General features: G+C 33.6%; 1 protein-coding gene and 1 long non-coding RNA gene across 2 annotated transcripts; one reads left to right on the forward strand and one right to left on the reverse strand.

Annotated features, from left to right (window-relative positions):
- Window positions 1-2,126: 2,126 nt before the first annotated feature.
- LOC109620289 (uncharacterized) lies at window positions 2,127-4,816 on the reverse strand. Its single transcript, XR_002200977.3, has 2 exons — window positions 4,758-4,816; window positions 2,127-2,724 (listed from the first exon to the last, which is right to left on the reverse strand). It is a non-coding gene; the product is annotated as an uncharacterized lncRNA (long non-coding RNA).
- Window positions 4,817-8,721: 3,905 nt separating this feature from the next.
- LOC105340655 (uncharacterized) lies at window positions 8,722-18,435 on the forward strand. Its single transcript, XM_066084214.1, has 9 exons — window positions 8,722-8,999; window positions 9,106-9,196; window positions 9,375-10,604; window positions 10,732-11,069; window positions 11,846-12,005; window positions 12,168-12,227; window positions 12,315-13,170; window positions 13,271-15,282; window positions 17,833-18,435. The coding sequence occupies exons 1-8, from the start codon at window positions 8,925-8,927 to the stop codon at window positions 14,460-14,462; spliced, it is 4,002 nt and encodes a 1,333-aa protein (XP_065940286.1). The 5' UTR covers window positions 8,722-8,924; the 3' UTR covers window positions 14,463-15,282; window positions 17,833-18,435.
- The last annotated feature ends 734 nt before the right edge of the window (window positions 18,436-19,169 follow it).

The following is a 19,169-nucleotide window of genomic DNA, read 5'->3' on the forward strand; positions in this document are numbered from 1 at the left end:
ATCTATTCCTTGCGTCAAAACATGTTAAAAATAACGTGGTTTCAAGCAAAATATGCATTAATTGCGTAGTCTTATCTCAAAAGCCAGACAAATCTTGTGGATTTCAAAAGCCATTGCTGAGATCTAGCAATGAAATAGACAGGCTACGTCACATTGGTGTTTGACACAACTACCTAAAGTCCAAGCTCTTGTTAAAATGGTTCTAATATTTCATATCTTATGAGGGCTGGATGGACCTGACCATTTTTCAGACAATGTCATTCTCCTTGAGAAACAGAGCTCTGTAAAAAGACATTATGATAGGGAAATATTCTTATTTTATGATAAAATATTTGGATTTTTTCCCTATTCAATAGTTTACGACTTATAACCAAGTCTAAAAATTTAAGGTATATTTGATGGTTAATTTGTTGTTCATCCAGTTTCCTAAAGGAGCTGTCAAAATTGTCTCTCTATTCAAGCAAATCAAAATAAATTTTCTTAATTTTGTGATAAACTGAGTCGATCGAAAAATCGGTTAATTTCACTTTCAAACTCATCCTATTTTCTGCCTGCTGTATGCAATTTAGTGAGACGGATTAGCACATTCTTTTATAAATATTTGATATCAGAGACGAACCATTTTCCTATCTGTAGACCGTAACTGTTGTTCGTTGAGAAAATCCAAACCGGAAAAATCTCATTTCCTCTCTGTTAAGGTGACAGTTTTAAATTTTGCAATTTACAACTTCCGGCATATCAAATTTATGAGCGAACACGTCATTATAAATTAGATTTTCTTAATGAAGTCTCCGTGTCCCTTATCTTGATCTTAATTTAGTACCAAAAATTCATTTAAAAAACATAACCATAATCCGAAACGGCAATGTGGATCCGACTTAAATACTTTTAATTGTCCGTGACTGTATAACTGTACACAGGTTTTCAAATCGGTTACAGGAGACTAGCAGGCTCTTTTATCAATGATTAATTTGATCCAACAATCAACGCTTTGATTTAATTCGATAGATCTGGGATTTCTATGAAGTATTTTTACTTTTTTACTTAATTTTGCCGTAGGCAAACGAGGTGTGTGGAAAATAAATCGTTTTGAACACGCAATAGTCCTTTTAAATCTAAAAGATGTTTCACCATTGTTTGCTGTTTTCCTCTGGAAAGTTATGGTTGGCTTATATATATGGATTGAGTAATCAGTATATGTTTGATGGCATCAAATTAATGAATTTCTTCATGACTTCATAGCTATACTGTTCAATGTCATTCATAGATTCGTTTTATTCTTTTAATCGGTAATTTTCAAAAAGATTTCAAATTCCTTATTCGTCTATTCGTGTAATGAAAATATACGCTTTCTCTAACAATAACTTATTTGAATTCAGTATACAAATGGATCACTATTAATTGTTCGGTTTGTGTGATGTCCATCTCGTGGATGCTAGATATGACATTGTTCATATTAAAAGACTAATGGTATTTCTGGTTCTATTAAGATATTTTGGTCCTAAAGAATTAAATTTCCTTGTGATTCACCGGTTATGAACCCCTAGAATGGGAACATTGTCTGATTCTCTGCTATTTCTGCAGTCACCAATGACTATTTTCTCATTCAGTGTAAAAAGGACTTATATTTCTGTTCGTTTTAATGATTCTCTAATCGAGTCGTGCTTTCCTCAGAAGAATGCTAGCATCCTACAAGTCAACGAAATAGTGTCTGCTTTCATTTCACGAAATATGTGACTGTGCCTAGAAATAATCCACATATTGGTTTAAAAATTATGTAAGAATATTGGGAATTCTTTTATTTATGAGTATCATTAATAACATTTCCTCGGAGAATATATTTGACGTAACGTTTGCTCAAGATAAAGAGAAAAGGCATCTATTCGTCACATTACTAGTATCACCATGTGACAAGTTACTATCAAGTGGATAACAAAAAAATCAGTATATACTAACAGTCTGTGGTTCGAACATATTTTATTGTATATATAATATACAAAGGGTTCGAACACAAGTTCTTGCAACTTACTAGGTTCTCACCCTAATTATTAGTCTGTATTACTTTACCAAACTTTAGCATACTATTAACATTGCGGCCCTCCATGCGAATGAAATCAATCAAAGCATTGAAGTACATGTTTTTCATTTATGTATTTCATATAAATTCATAAACCGTGACATATGTATGTGACATCATCAAATCATCAAAAGCAACGATGTACAAACAGTTTTAGAAAGCATATTTAGCAATTAACAGGTTTTGTTTTGATAATATTGAAACAATTGCTTTGTTTATTAATCCGTCATCAATTTAAAAATAAAGTATTGACTTAAATGCTTATTACATTTTGATTCAAATTCTCCGTAGATTGTACAGCGATAAAAGAGATAACAATATACAAGTTTCGTTTTGTTCATAAAATCAACACATTAGACTAAATGTCGTCTTCACCCATTCTTTCATGTGCGTATTCTTGACATGCAGCCATTATTCGAGAGCACTTCTCAACAATGATATCATCCAGTGTGGATCTGTCCACGGCCCGTTTACCAAAGAATAGACTGTTCATGTTAGGGTTCATTCCCCTCCTTCCGAATAGCAATGGCTGTTGTCCGACGAGTCTCGTAAGTCCTCTGGAGTTTTCTTTGGATGCTGACGTTTTGAGAACAATGACTGCTACCAAAGCGATGACGATGGAGATGATCGAGTATATCTTCATTTTTCTTTTATGGTTAAAATTCATAAAAAAATATATTGATTTAAAAAATAACAATATTATCATTTTAAGAACATACAATGTATAAATATACACATTTGAAATCCCTCTGAGTTGAAATAAATGCATGAAATTTTCAATCATTCTAATTAAAAAAACAAAGTATTTATAAACTCTCCTTTCAAGAAGTCTTACATGAACTGAAAAATGCTAGATAGACGTGTCATAAGATGACAGTTTTTGAAAGAAAATGTGTAACGTTCAAATTTTCTAAACTTTTCCATCGTAATATGAATAATATATTGTATAATCCAGAATAACGGGGTTTTTTTTGTATTATCGAAATATATGTTATATCGGCAATAATTTAAACTTCTACAAAGTGAGTATACTTTAAATATTTAAAAACTTAAAGATTTTTTTGGTGATTCTAATTTCAATTTATACACGAACTGCATGTCATTTAAAACTAAAGAATTTCATGAAAGATTAATTATCACCTTGCAAGAAACGCAAAAACAGTATATGTATATACAGATCAGACTTCATTTAACTTATGTTAGTTAATCAAGCCACTTTGATGTCTGATCTTTGCGGTATTATTTGATGAACCGACGAAACAAAATTAGCATCACTTGAAAAAAGATGTCAGTGCAAAAAAGACAAATCGATCATTTAGTAAATGCACGCAACCTTCCAAACTTTTTTTTCGTTGAAAAAGAATTATCATTTAAGAATTGTATTATGAAATTCTTGAAACCTTTTTTCTGACTAGTTAAAGCAATTGAGGGGTTGTGAATAGTTTGAAGGATTTTTCATCTTTACAATGTATTTCAATTAGAACCATTTTAACAAGAGCTTGGACTTTGGGTAGTTGTGTCAAACAGCAATGTAACGTAGGTCTGTCTATTTCATTGCTGGCCACTCGGCCATGGCTCTCTGAAATCAACAAGATTTGTCTGGCTTTTGAGCTAAGACTACGCAGTCGGTGCATATTTCGCTTGAAACCGCGTCATTTTAACTTGTTTTGACGCAAGAATTAGAAAGCTACGTCCTACTGAAAGTCCAAGGTCTTGTTAAAATGGTTCTAAAATATCAACCAAATCGTTATCATGGAACTCAGATTCTGTTCTAATCAATGGTTAGTTATTTGATTTTGATATAACAGATAAAAGGGGAGAAATAATAATTTTTAGCATTCTCCAAGTCTGAATACACAGAAAGTCACAGAAGCCTTGTGAATTTGATTCTGTTCAAGTTGACTAAATTGAAACAATAGAGTGAATAGAAAAATTCTAAAATCCCACCGTTACTCAAAATTTTACAATGAATAATGACTGTATTGTTATATTTAATACAGGTATAAAATTTGATAATTGGTTTTTTTTTATATATAACAAATTGAAAATTTGAACATACATGTATGTATTATATTCAAAGCATAAAAGAATTAAAGAAGATCATGGACTTAGGAATTGTTTCCCTCTGTTCAGAACAATTTCAAATTAGCATGTTTTGTTTTAATAAATAACAACAGTAAACCAAAAGAGAAAATTAAAAATAAACAATTATTAAAACCGATAGATGTTACAATATTTTCAATCCTTTGATTAAAAATCATTTTGATGAAATACCTTCTGTTAAATACATGGATATTACTAATTGGCTGATGTATAAATTTGTAAATTGCAAAAATAAATAAATAAATAAATAAATAAATAAATAAATAAACGAAGCAATGTGTCTCATACTTTTAAGGTATTGCTTGAGTTAAAGTCTATGGGAGAAACATGTTTTCTAGGAATTTTATTATTTTTTTTAAAATTAGTTTATTAAATATTTTTACAAAATCATTTAGTAAAATATCGCTTGTGTCGCCTTTTCTAAAAAAAAAAAAAAAGAATTCAAAACTTACCCATCAAATGTATAAACTAGATCTAAATCTACTTTACAGTTAAAAAAGAAATATAAAATTTGATTTTTTCTTGTTGTTTTGGCAGTTTGAAATATGCCGAAAACTGAGTGTAAAAATCATCTTACCTAAGTTTTCGTTAGAGTTTCCTTTCGGCTCTGCTGCTGTATTATTTCTCTCTTGGACTGATTTTACTAACGCTCGTGCCTATATATTTGAAATCCCTAAAAGCCAAGCCTAAAAGCAAAGTTGAACAATAGGCGTAACTTCGTTAAAAGACATGTAAACGCTGATCGCTAATTAGTTGCTTCTGTATGTTTCACCTGTTATTCCCTAATGAGGGGGACGTCATCAAATCAAATTAACTAGTTATTGATAAGGTCTGACCGAAAGTTAGACTCCTCAGCTCCTGGCCTAATCTACTTAATGATGCACTGAGACTTTGATGTGAACGGAACAACACAAATCGGGGTGTAAACTGACCGCCTGCGTGAGGAGAGAGTCAACTGGTTTGGAGGGAATAATATCTTTTTGTTTGATGGGTGATTTATTCTTGTCATACACTGAAGCTTTTAAGAAAATGATTTATGTTTCACAAATCTATCTGATTGAAAAAGTCTTCAGAGAAAATGACTTCTTATCATGCTCTGTTTATCCGGTCACTGGTCTCTTCACAGCGCATGCGTAAATGTTTATGTTTTCGTTTACAAAGAATTTTGTTAAGAACAGCGAGCTTTATGCACCGTTAGAAAAATTTAATTTAATTCTCTAAACTTAACATATTGTTAAGATATTTTTTGTTGGTTTTGTATGGAAAAATATGCAAGATCATTTAGAATTTAACCAATTTAAGTGATGAACAGTAAATCATTCTAACAAAATGGCAATATTATAAGAATAAGAGTTAAAATATAAATATGACATTAAAATTTGAAGTACACTATCACCCCCTGCAGTCCTGAAAATGAAATTAAAATCCAGATTCATTGGCTCTATATGTTATTTTACAAATTGAACGCTTTCACATTTTCCTAAGCAAAAATGCATATTGAAGAATGTTTTCTGACATTGCAATTAAAGTTAATGATTTACCTATACAGTCAGTGCTATTTGAAAATGGTTTAATTTTCGAGATTTTGTTTTAATCCTGACTGAAATTTCGGGTTTCATTTTAACTAAGAAACGTGCATGCTTAAATTTTAAATATGGAGTTTACTTTTTGTCTGACCAGACAAATGATTACCATTCAACTGCTGTCGCAGAACCCCCCCCCCCCCCCCCAAAAAAAGAGAAGTGACAAAGAGCATCTTCAAGCCTTAACGTTAACGGTTTTTTTTCTGTCTATATAATTTTTCTTTGCTTTTTAAAAGAACTGTAACACTCATACGATAATTTAGTATCCCAAGATTTTTTTAAGGCATGAATTTTGATGTTTTTCTTTCTTTTAACTATTGTTGGTGTATATTTGTCACGTGTCCTTATAATCAAATTAAACATTCTTACAGTGCGTTTTTGTTTTGCTAGTTTTTCTTTTGATTACAATACGAGTACTCGTTTTAATTTGTTGCTATGAGTAATAAAATTACAGGGCAGATGAAACATAAGAATAAACGATCAATAGAATTTGTTCCAATGAAAATGAATAAAGTAAACCTCGCAAAGATTACTAAGTTAAGATGTAATAAACTTACAGGTAAAGTAAACTTTTAAAGTAAGTTTTTGTCTCTGGAAAAGATAATAAGCGTTTCATGGTTCTGCGAAATGACAGGAACAGTGTCACAATACCATTAGGCTACCTAATGAATGCCATTTGGATATCGGAAATGGGTAAAGTAGGGGCGGCTCAAATGTGCACTCTTAATTTCCACACTCAGCCACGGAAAAGTTTGTTCTGTTTTTGTACCGTTGACAAGTGCGGGTGAAAATAGATTTCTATGACATTCGTTTGCATTAGTGTCTGGAGATCATGGTTGATATTTGGTTCATCAAAAACCATTGGTTTGGAAATATCTAAATTATTGCATAATGGTTTCCTCCATTACAGCAAAATTTCAAGATTCCAAGACAATTTAGTTTTGTGCACAACTTCTTGTGAGCGCATTGCCGAATATTTGTTTTTTAACGTAGTAAACAGGCACTAGGAACAATAACCGAGGACAGAATACTCTAGAATCCTGATTAGCTTTGTCAAAGCTGTTTGATAACTTGCGAGTTTGTATAATAAACAATGCCCATGTATTATTTTTTTCAAGAATGAAGTCAATGCCTGTACATGTATACTTATTCAATTTTTTTTTTACTTTATATCGGTTTTCAATTTTATAGTCGGCAACATTAACTCTCAGAAGGTGGATAGTGATTGGCTGTAAATAAGTATGCTGAAAAGGCGCCATAAAAAAATTAGAGGAGAGTTATGAGTAAAATAAAGACTGTTTTGAATACTAGTGATAAATTTACAAGAAATGTGTTCACAGCAGTTGATATGTATCGATGTCTATAAAATGCACACGACTGTATAATTATTTTGGGGACTGGCATATATTGCATCATGAGAGAGATTAAACGTGCATGGTCCAGTGGGATTGCAAATGCGCCTTTCTACCCTTCTCCGAGCATTTCTTGTATATGATTTCTTGTATTGATTAACTAGAAATATCAATGATAATCTTTCTTTTTTTTTAAGTCTTTGACTTTAAACACTTAATCCGACTGATCTACTATGTTGCAAGTGTCCAATGGCGGTTCAAGGTAAGAACAGATAATTTATACAATTTTATATAATATAAGCATTGCTCACAACGTATCATGATCAGAAATAAAATTTTTTTCGCTTTTATGTGATACAAATTGAAAACGCCATTCCATAGCGATATGTTAATGACATGACGATTAATAGAAATTATAAAGTAAACATCATCATCAAGAATAAAGATATTTATATTTTTCTTAACATATATTTCTAAATCGGATCTTACAACATTTGCAATTAATTAAAATGTGTAACGTTCAATTCTTTGAAATATAAAAATGCAATACTGCATAACCAGGACAGTTTGCATCGTTAGTGTGTCGTGCTTTCTAGTCAGTAAATATTCTTTAAAAAAACCCCAAATAAAACTGAAAAACAAAAACAAAAACAAAACAAAAATAAAATACAAAATACCCTAGATATATAATGGAGTTATAGTTTTATAGGTTTGACAAATCTTATTTGCTAGAAAATCTTTCCTTATACTTAAAATTATAGCAAAATGCTTAAATTTCTTCTCTGAAAATGATTCTGCCCGACAGGGTCTGTCCATACCACAGGGGCCAAGCCCGTTTTGACATTAATTTAAAGTAACCAATTATTTATGATTACATTGAAATTAATGTCAAAACGGGCTTGGCCCCTGTGGTCCATGCCACAAATTAAGTCTTAACACTGTTTAAGTTATAACGATAATACTCGCTTTTACCTTAAATTTCGTTTAAAAACGTGGGATATTAAATTATTTTTAAATGGTAAATATACCTTGAGAACCAAATCAATGCGCGGATCGAGAAAAAAAATCCATTTTAATTTGTTTCCCGCGGAGGGGGTGGGGTGGGGGGTTCAAAGACTATTTTTGATAGTTTATTTTACGATGTGAATGTAATAAATTTGATTTTTCCAGGAGGTACTCCACCCCCACTAGATCCGCGCATGAAACCTGTTTTGACTAACAATCAGTTTAATAGAAACAATAACATTAATAAATATTGGACATTGGATATTTAGATAATCCAATCATGTATTAAATAATAATCATTCAGATGAACTACCAGTCAGAATATAGAAACGAAGACTAAGCCGGTTTAATTAAATATATATATGCATGTAAAATGTGCACAGAATTATATTTATACAACTGTATTTAAGACTAAAGCAATTAAGGAAAAGTTTCCTTGTACAATACATGTGTGTATCAAAATACTAAAAGAAGGAAGTTTTGATAACCAACATTATAAAAATATATCGACGATTTAAACATATTGGTTAATATGCCTCGGTGTGTGTGTGTGTTTAAAAATAGTTTAATTAAACTATCTTTCGAAAAACCCAAACCTATATAAACCGAAAGTAGACTGTAAATGAAAATTTCCAACAACGTTCAGTCACTCTAGATCTATTTCTTGCAATCAATTCATATTCAGAAAAAAATTTCCTGTCTTCATAGGAATATTGAAACTGAATTCGGATGTTTTCTTACGACAAATCGTACAGTGCCAACTACATTAAACTGTACTAAATTTAGAACTGATTTAGGGAAGCAATGGAGGTGTGTGATTTATGTAGATCAACACTGAATTGTAACGGGAAAAGAATTCACTGTCATGACTGCCAGAGGGTAATACATCCCTTATTTATCTAAATATTTGCCATCATTTCTGTTAAAGATTTATTTCTAGTTATATTAATTTAGAACCTTGATTTTCTACTTTTGATTTCACCAGGTTCTGTGTGTTAGTTGCAATGAAATGAAAACAAAACTACTTCTTATGACCAGTGGAGTTGAGTGTCCGTGCAGTCTTTTACAGGAAATAGGTAATACAACTAGTAGACATCAGAATAAAATATCACACACATACACACGCACTGCATTTTATACTAGCTAGTATATATTAAAAAAATTTGGTCAACGAAGAGTTTCTCAATAACAGACACGAAGAATAAATAATAAAGATGGTGCCCTATCTTACTCCCAACTTTACATATTTTGTAGTTGTTCCAGACATTGATAAAAAACACGATGTTAAATGTAATACGAAAAAGCAGCCTATTTCAAGAAAGATCAGCAACAATTCAAGCAACGGGGGTTTAAGAAGAGAGTCTCTACCGAGGAATGAGATCCCTGCATCGGAAAAGACTAGTTTGGATCACGAACACGTTGACAGAACACACTGTGACAGCATCAAACAATCAGGAAAACTAAATGTTTTGGAGAAAAATGTCAATGCAGAAGAAAACATAGATGATGGGAGCAAAAGTTTAGCATCTGGTTGTACATCCGATAAAATAAATGAACAGGAAGGGCGCGAGCTTCCTTCTCCGACTTCTCAAGGCTTAGAATCAAAAACTAGTTTAAATGAATTCACTAACATTATTCACTTCAATAAAAATGAAATAAATAACGATGATGAAATTTGGGATAAAGAAAAAAGTTCACAGTGCTCTTTTGAGCAAGGTTTTCAAAGAAAACAAGACGAGACAACAACCGTAGAAACTGAAGACACTGAGCATCTAGATAATGTTAGTGGCAATGGAGAGAAAGACATATCTCATCATCAAAGCAGTAGAGAAAAAGACACAGAACAAGAGATTAATATGAAGACAAATAAAGAAACAACAACATTTGAAGACGCACGCAGTTCTGTGAATGTTGTATCATCTGATATCCCAAACGTTCAGGAAAAATCTAAAAATGGGTTACCGGACTATAAGAGTAGTAGTTCACGAAAGCAACCAGAATGGAAAAAAATGTCACTACAAAGCAATGAACTCGATGCAAACTGGAATTATAACTCAATGTATGACCAGCCGTGGGGTATGTTTTCCGGCGATTTTCGATATGGTTACAACTGGAATATGGAATTTATTAAGAATGATTTTGAATCATTGAAAACGAATGAAAATATTTCACCTTTGCCATCCAAGTCAACAACTTCAAATCTACCAACTGTTGAACAATCCCAGCTTATGGAAATACCAAAAGTAACAGAATTGCCAGCTCCCGGAATGATAAAGGACGACGAAAGTTTGCAAGACAGTGGACAACATAAAGTTGGGGACAAGATTCTAAAAACAGAGGGTCAGAGAGAGGGTGCACCGGTAAGTGACCGTCAGTTATCTAATGAAAGCACACCCGACCTAGAGAATAAAATCATAAAAAAGGAAGAAACAGCGTCTCCGTCGGCACGAAGGAAAAAGAAACTGTCGAAACACACCTGCGCAGGTAAAATACTTATGTTTTCATCTGCACTGTTTTGTTCTGTAAGAAGTATGATATAATTAATCAATATGAAATTCATGTTAATCTTTATCTTATCCTTAAACTCAAATACATGTGTATTTAACCACAGGATGTGGCAGAAGAGATTGCGAAGGCCAATTTATGAAGCTTATGAAAGCAATGACATCAGCTGCAAAGTCAAAAAACTATGCCATTCATAATGTTGTACCGGATGGAAACTGTATGTTTGCTGCCATAGTGGATCAACTAGAACTTAATAACGATTATTCATTTAGTTCCAAATCTCTTCGTCAAGCATGTGTGGAGCACTTGAGAAGCAATCCCGAATCAGAAGATGGGACTCACTTTGAAATGTTTATGGATGGAGAATCTTGGTCTGATTATCTTAATCGTATGTCTCAAGAAGGGCAGTGGGGAGACCATTTGGTGCTTCAGGCGATATCACAGGTAGGGAATATTGGTGTTGTTGTACGCCCTTAGCACCAAGAAAATTTCACTCTTATCACCACTAAGTTAACACTGTAAGTTAATTAAAAATGCGAATTGCATCGTAATTACTAGTTCCTTTCGTTTCCGAATTCATATGTTCGTTTAAACTCGTATGGTACATGTACATGTGTAAAAAACATAATTATATTATTTGGAGGTTTTGGCTTATTGTGTTGTAATCAGCCATAAAAGTTTCCGACATTGTACTGAGGAGTCAAAATACCGTATTATTTCAACTCCATTTTTCTGTGTCATTTGTAACACAATTTTTTTCAACAAAAACGTATTCTTGTTTTATATTTGTCCACTAACAATGAGGGCGAAACATAAAATTAATGCTAAAATGTTACATATATTACAGAAAATATTGATATGGAACATTGCTAGCTCTAGTTGACGGCTAGAGGAGATTAAGGCTTTAATATAAATGATTTCGCAAAAAAGCATACTCATGGTTTGTGTTTAAACATAAAACAATTTTTCATTTTTGCCTATGGATTCTAGTTAAGAAATAAGTCTATGTAAAAAAAAAAGTCTTAATTTTTTTTTCTATTGCAATTTCTTAACATGGTTATCATTCTGAATAGAATGTACAAGTTATTCTGTACGAATTATCGGTACTTATAAAATTATAACCTTTTAATGAAGACCCTTGGAGATACAGTATCAGCATACAAGCATTAAGTTTATTAAAAGGAGTCCAGTATTGTAAATTTTGTTCCTTTCAAATTCAGGTGACTAAACGAAATATTGAAGTATTACATGGAGGCGAGAAGGAGGAAATTACAAAAATAAACACATCTCAAGCAAAGGAAGACCAGGTGTCACTTCACCTGGGGCACGTCGGTGAATTTCACTACGTGAGTCTAAGAGAAATTCAGGATGGAGACCAAGGTATACTATCTTAACTTGTAACAAGTTTAGTTAGTTTTTAGAATGTGCTTGTGTCGTTATTTTCACAATGTTTATAAGAAACCAATACTAGATTAAATGCCTAAGCTAAACAAATTGTAATGTCAACAGTGTTTCGAATGTGATTTTGATTTGTTATTTTAGAAGAATTATCCAGTGACGAAGAAGAAGAGAAGTTCTTAAGCAACTTTTCGGAAATTGAAGGTGATTATTGTACTTTAATAATAAAGACTACAGATATTTTGTTCTGTGTTAGATTATTGTTCAATGCCTCTTACTTGTTTATTTCAGATGGCCTAAAGAAAGAAGTGTTCGTTGAGGATTATATAGATCCTTACTCTGATATACCGTCTCTTCACATGTCATTCCTGCTTAAGACATTGTTACCAATAAACAATGTGTTAAATGACGCTGATAAGTGGATGCATAAAGTTATACCAATGGAATACCAAGAGCAGCAAAGCGCCTCTTCAGAGTACCAATATCCAGAAACGTCTGCAAAATCGACAAACACCGCAGCGGAGCAGCTACCTATTAAGCTGATAGGAGATATCGTTAATGGGTTGTTTGTTGACTATATGTTTCTGACAGAAAAACTCAAGGGTAAAAATGAGCACAAAAACTGGTCTGATGTGCCAACTCTTCTTCTTTACAATAACATGACAATCTATACAAGTAGTAGGGACGCAAACAAGGCACGAAGAAAATTTGGTATAATAAGCAGTGATGGCGTACATCCTGGGTACTTATACCTTCTTACGAACGACTCGTTTCAATCGGGCACATCCGAGGAGCAAACAAGCCTAGTTTGCATTCCTAAGAGTTCTGTATTCCCACCCGTGCGACAAAATATGGTTAGTGAAGAAAAAAAAGAAGCCAGCGCATACCATTATCCGACATTTTCCCCAACATACGTATACAAATCAGCAGCTTCGTGTCCATGGCCAGAAGAAGCAAGCGAGTGGATAACGAGGGAACGCCCATCAAAATGGCCCCCCGAGACGATCATCAATTCCATTGTTGCGGATGGTTGTCATGTCGTCAGTGAAGCACATCCAACAAGTGTGAATCCAGATATTGAGTTTTCGTTTTGCTTTGGCGTTGCTGAAAGAACACTTTGTAACGAAGCTTTAAGCAGAGATCAGAGGTAAAGTATGAATCGTTTAGTCGATTTCATAATCAACTGCGTTTTTTAAAAAGTTTTTTTTGGAGTATAGAACAATGAGTATTGGATGTCTTTATTTCAGATATTGTCTCATAATCTTCTTGGCCATTTGCAGTCATGGACTGAGAGGCGTTTTCATAACCACTGGTTTTCTAAAAGCAGTATTTTTCTACGCATGTGAAGAACTCCCATTAAACTGTTGGTCTTCGAGTATAGGGTCTTGCTTATTCTATCTGTTAATTTCTCTCGTCACTCACATCGAAAATAAATGCATCCCTTGTTACTTCATTTCTAGTAACAACACAATTGATCAATGGTCCTCAGACCAGATCAAGGATGCGTTAGATAAGTTGAATACTCTTCGTTGGAGTCTTCTTGAACATGTACTGTGTATAGTTAAAGACCATGAAATGGGATTGGACTTTCAGCAAGTGATCATGGAGGACAAAGAACAGTTCAAGATTACACGTAACACTAGAGAAAGTGTTCTAAACTGTTTTGTTCCATATGCGATTAAAATAGCTCGGTCCAATATATTACGAAAGCGATTCAATGAGGCCTTGGGTACTTTACAAGGTGCTTTCGAAGACAGGTTAACTGTGGCTACATGTGACGACCAAGTACCGTTCCAATCGTTTTTCAATGAAGCTGTTCAAGGAATTTCTTTAGACAGTCAATGGTGGTTTCTTTTATATTCCGATGAAAGATTGGGGATGCATATGTCTTCCGAGCTGAGTTTGAATATGCAGCCAGTCACCCTAGGCGAAGTTGTGGGGGATGCTTGTGCTAAAGATTATGCAAGTCATCTTGTCCCAGCTCCAATGGTTAGCAATAGGTGTCAGCTTTTAACCAATCTTGCATGGTTTTTGCTAACTAAATACAGAACCAAACAAGCTGTCGATTGCCTGATACTGTGCATCACAGTGTACAGGGAGAAGATGGACTATGAAAGTCATCCAGATTGTTCAGTGGAGATTTTGGAGAAATATTACGACTTCAACGAAAGAACAATGTTCAAGGTGTTGATTTATCTTTACTATGGACTTAGTAGGCAAAAGATGCAGGACAATTTTACTTACTACTTTGATGTTGTCAGGGTAGTTTGTGAAAAGCTGGACTGTCGCGAGGCCTACTACCGGGCAAGCCTTTTGTCCTCACTTCTGAACGAAGAGATGTACCAGTATTGGAGTCAGAAATATCAAACGTGTGAGAGGTCGGACCCGAGTCTAGTCGATGAACTTTTCTTGGAAACCATCCAGCTTCCTGAATATTAGTTTCAACCCATTGAATATCCTTAAAACATCATAAGTTAATGAACAAATTATGTTTGTGAAATATGTTTACCTTATTAAATTATATCAAGAAGAGATCAATCGGTCATTTTATAATTGCACAGCTATAATTAATAACAATATAAAGATACCATAAGTCGACACGAACATTTGACAAGTCGATAAAGATACCAAAAGTCGACACGAACATCTGACAAGTATATATAGACACTATATGTCGACACGACACGAACATCTAACAAGTACATTTAAGACACTACAAGTCGACATGATCTTATAACAAGTCAACATCGCTTTCTGACATTCGCCTTAAGTTACCAGACAAGTCTACACTATACAAAACTTCTATATGTTCTCCTTATTAAATGAATAATGTAAAATTTATTTCTTTTCATTAATAGTTAAAAAAAGGAAGACAATAACGATTGAAATCAATTACCCGTGACAAAGTCAAAACATTAAATTTGTATTTCTTTTTTGCGAGTGCTTAATATGATTGATTCAGTAACGTTTTGTTTTGGCGTTGCTGAAAAAAACACTTTGTCAAGAAGCTTAAGCAGAAATCAGAGGTAAAGTATGAATCATTGAGTCGATTTCATAGTCACTTCTGTTTTTTTTTAAATATATAGTTTTTTAAAGTATAGAACAATGAGTATTGGATGTCTTTATTTCAGATATTGTCTCATAGTCTTCTTGGTCATTTGCAGTCATGGACTGGGAGACATTTTCATAACCACTTACTTTTAAAAAGCAGTATTTTTCTACGCATATGAAGAACTCTCATTAAACTGTTGGTCTTCGAGTATGGGGTATTGCTTATTTTATCTGTTAATTTCTCTCGTCACTCACATCAAAAACAAGAGGCCCATGGGCCACATCGCTCACCTGAACAGCAGTTCCTTGTAACATTACATTTCGTAGCATATGCTTTTTCTATTTTAAACATTGAACCCCTTTCTGGGGACCCAGTAATGGTCAGAGGTTTATGGTTGGCTTGAACAACATAAATAGTAACATAGGAATGAAAATGTGTAGCACTGCGGTGGGACCGCACGTACACAACCTGAAAAACTGAACGTAGAAGAGTTCCACTTCAAGAGGAATAACTCTCAGACTGTACAGAACATTAAGAAAGATAACTCTTGGTTCCACTACATTAGAGTTTACACAATTTGAGGATCCTTGCATAGTAATCTCACAAACTGTAGCATTATAGTTCTCGAGAAGAACTTTTTAAAAACATTTTCAATATATCTTTCTATGTTAAACTTTGAACCCCTTTTGGGGCCACAGTATTAGTCCAGTGCTAAAGTTTTAATTATTTGGAATCTACATTATTTAAGGATGCTTGCATAGTTATCTCACAAGCTGAAGCATTATAGTTCCCTAGAAAAAGATTTTTCAACATTTTCCCTCTATATTTCTATGCTAAACTTTGAACACCTCTTGGGGCCCCAGTATTAGATTGAGGTCACGGCTTTTATAATTTCGAATCTACACTATTTGAGGGTGCTTACGTAGTTATCTGACAAATTGATGCATTGTAGTTCTCGAAAAGAAGATTTTTAAACATTTTCCATATATACCGGTACTTCTACATTTAACTTTAAACCCATCTTGGGTCCCTAGTATTAGTCCAGGGGTCACTATTTTAAAACTGTCGAACCTTCATTATCCAAGGTTGTATGCATGATAGTAATCTCACAAATTGAAGCATTGTAGTTCTCGAGAAGAAGATTTTTTAACCTGTTACCTTTATATTTCTATAATAAACTTTGACCCCATCTTGGGGCCCCATTATTGGTCCGGGGGTCCCAATTTTACGAATTAGGAATCTACATAAGCGAAGGATGCATGCATAGATATTCCACTAACTAAAACATTGTAGTTCTTGAGAAGAAAATTTTTAAACTTTTCCTTTGTTTTTTAAAATGTTTAAATTTTGAACCCCTCTTGGTGCCCATCAATTGTCCGGGAGTTTCAATTTTTTGAATCTACATTATTTAAGGATGTACATGTATGCATAGTAATATCCCAAACAGTTGCACGATGGTTTTTGAGAAGATTTTAAAACATTTTCCTATATATGTTAAAATCTAAACCCCTCCTGGGGCCCCACTTTTGTTCGGGGGTCACGATTTTTACAATCTTCACTATATATACAACCTTTTGTGTATGTATTGTTATTTTTGGTGAAGTGGTTCTTGAGAAGAAAATTTTTAAACATTTTTCATATGTAGTTCTATGTTAAATTTTGATCCCCGCCTGGGGCCCCAGTTTTGGTCCGAGGGTCACGATTTTTACAATTTAGAATCTTCATTATACATACAAGCTTTTGTGTAAATATTGGCATTTCTGGTGCAGTGGTTCTTGAGAAGAAGATTTTTAAAACATTTTCCTATGTATTTCTATGTTAAACTTTGAACCCCGCCTGGGGCCCCAGTTTTGGTCCGAGGGTCACGATTTTTACAATTTATAATCTTCACTTTGTATACAAGCTTTTGTGTAAATATTGGCATTCCTGGTGCAGTGGTTCTTGAGAAGAAGATTTTTTAAACATTTTCCTATGTATTTCTATGTTAAATTTTGAACCCCGCCTGGGGCCCCAGTTTTGGTCCGAGGGTCACGATTTTTATAATTTAGAATCTTCACTATGTATACAAGCTTTTGTGTAAATATTGGCATTTCTGGTGCAGTGGTTCTTGAGAAGAAGATTTTTTAAACATTTTCATATGTATTTCTATATATGTTAAACTTTGAACCCCGCCTGGGGCCCCAGTTTTGGTCCGAGGGTCACGATTTTTACAATTTAGAATCTTCACTATATATACAAGCTTTTGTGTAAATATTGGCATTTCTGGTGCAGTGGTTCTTGAGAAGAAGATTTTTTAAACATTTTCCTATGTATTTCTATGTTAAACTTTGAACCCCGCCTGGGGCCCCAGTTTTGGTCCGAGGGTCACGATTTTTACAATTTAGAATCTTCACTATATATACAAGCTTTTGTGTAAATATTGGCATTTCTGGTGCAGTGGTTCTTGAGAAGAAGATTTTTAAAGACATGCACCCTATACTCACTGTTTCGCAATTATCTCCCTTTTGAAAAGGGCTGTGCCCTTTATTTTAACAATTTATAATCCCCTTTCCATAAGGATGCTTTGTACCAAATTTGGTTAAATTTGGCCCAGTGGTTTTTGAGAAGAAGTTGAAAATGTGAAAAGTTTACAGACGGACGGACAGACGGACGGACGGACGGACGGACGGACGACGGACAACGGGTGATCAGAAAAGCTCACTTGAACCTTCGGTTCAGGTGAGCTAATAAATGCATCTCTTGCTACTTCATTTCTAGTAACAACACAATTGATCACTCAGTCTGGTTCTCGGACCAGATCAAAGATACGCTAGATTAGTTGAATACTCTTCGTTGGAGTCTTCTTGAACATGTACTTTGTGTGGTTAAAGACTATGAAATGGGATTGGACTTTCAGCGAATGATCATGGACACAATGTACAGAGAGAAGATGGACTGTGAAAGCCATCCAGATTGTTCAGTGGAGATTTTGGAGAAATATTACGATTTCAACGAAAGAACAAAGTTCAAGATGTTGATTTATCTTTACCGTGGACTTTGTAGGCAAAAGATGCAGGACAATTTTACTTACTACTTTGATGTTGTCAGGGTAGTTTGTGAAAAGCTGGACTGTCGCGAGGCCTACTACCGGGCAAGCCTTTTGTCCTCACTTCTGAACGAAGAGATGTACCAGTATTGGAGTCAGAAATATCAAACGTGTGAGAGGTCGGACCCGAGTCTAGTCGATGAACTTTTTTTCGAAACCATCCAGCTTTCTAAATATTAGTTTCAACCGATTGAACATCCTTAAAACATTATTAGTTAATTAATAAATTATGTTTGTGAAATATGTTTACCTTATTAAACTACTAAGAATAAGAAGTCAGTTGGTCATTTTATAATTGCACAGCTATAATTTATGATTATATCAATGAAGTATGCAATTTTTTTTTTGAGGGGGGGGGGGGGGGTATGCATTTTATCAGGTCTAGGCAACCTCCGTTTTTGGAGGATAGATTTTATCCTCCAAAATTGATGGATAGATGTTTGCGCCCCCTGGTGGATCTTTTCAGATGAAGGGCAATTAACTCTGTTTTTACAAAGGGAGTTAACTATGAACAAAATATAATTATTAGACAATAAAATTATCACCTTATTTAGCTATTATTAATTATATCTATTGATAATATTTAATAAATATTTAAGTTTAAATAATTGCAGGGCTGATTTTAAAGAAAAATATTTTATGTGAAGACTCTCACATTTTTTTCAATATTCAGGATAATTGATATCTATAAATGGTATCATTTTGATTAATAAAATTTAACAATGTCTTTTTGTGTGAAGGGATTAAATTTAAATGATACTTAATAACCTGTGAATTAATTAGAATGAGCTACAAAGTTCCTAAGGTATATGCAAACATTTACTTTGTACATGTACAATATAGCAGATCAAGATATCTATTATGTGTCTCTAAACGTGAATGAACTCATTAATGTTTTAATGAGAAATAAACATCATTATTTTGTGATTTTTATTAAATGAAACAGATGTAAATAGTCTATGTCATTTGTAAAACTGAACACAGGAAGTACACTTTTTCAAAGCATATT

This window comes from Magallana gigas, chromosome 5, assembly GCF_963853765.1.
Source record: "Magallana gigas chromosome 5, xbMagGiga1.1, whole genome shotgun sequence".
In the NCBI taxonomy this organism is placed as follows: Eukaryota; Metazoa; Mollusca; class Bivalvia; order Ostreida; family Ostreidae; genus Magallana; species Magallana gigas.

Excerpts from the sequence above, each read along its gene's own strand:
- LOC105340655 (XM_066084214.1), top strand. The coding sequence starts at position 8,925 with ATGGAGGTGTGTGATTTATGTAGATCAACACTGAATTGTAACGGGAAA. Across the intron at positions 11,070-11,845 it reads TGCTTCAGGCGATATCACAG|GTGACTAAACGAAATATTGA; the intron begins GTAGGGAATATT and ends TTTCAAATTCAG. Across the intron at positions 12,006-12,167 it reads AATTCAGGATGGAGACCAAG|AAGAATTATCCAGTGACGAA; the intron begins GTATACTATCTT and ends TTGTTATTTTAG.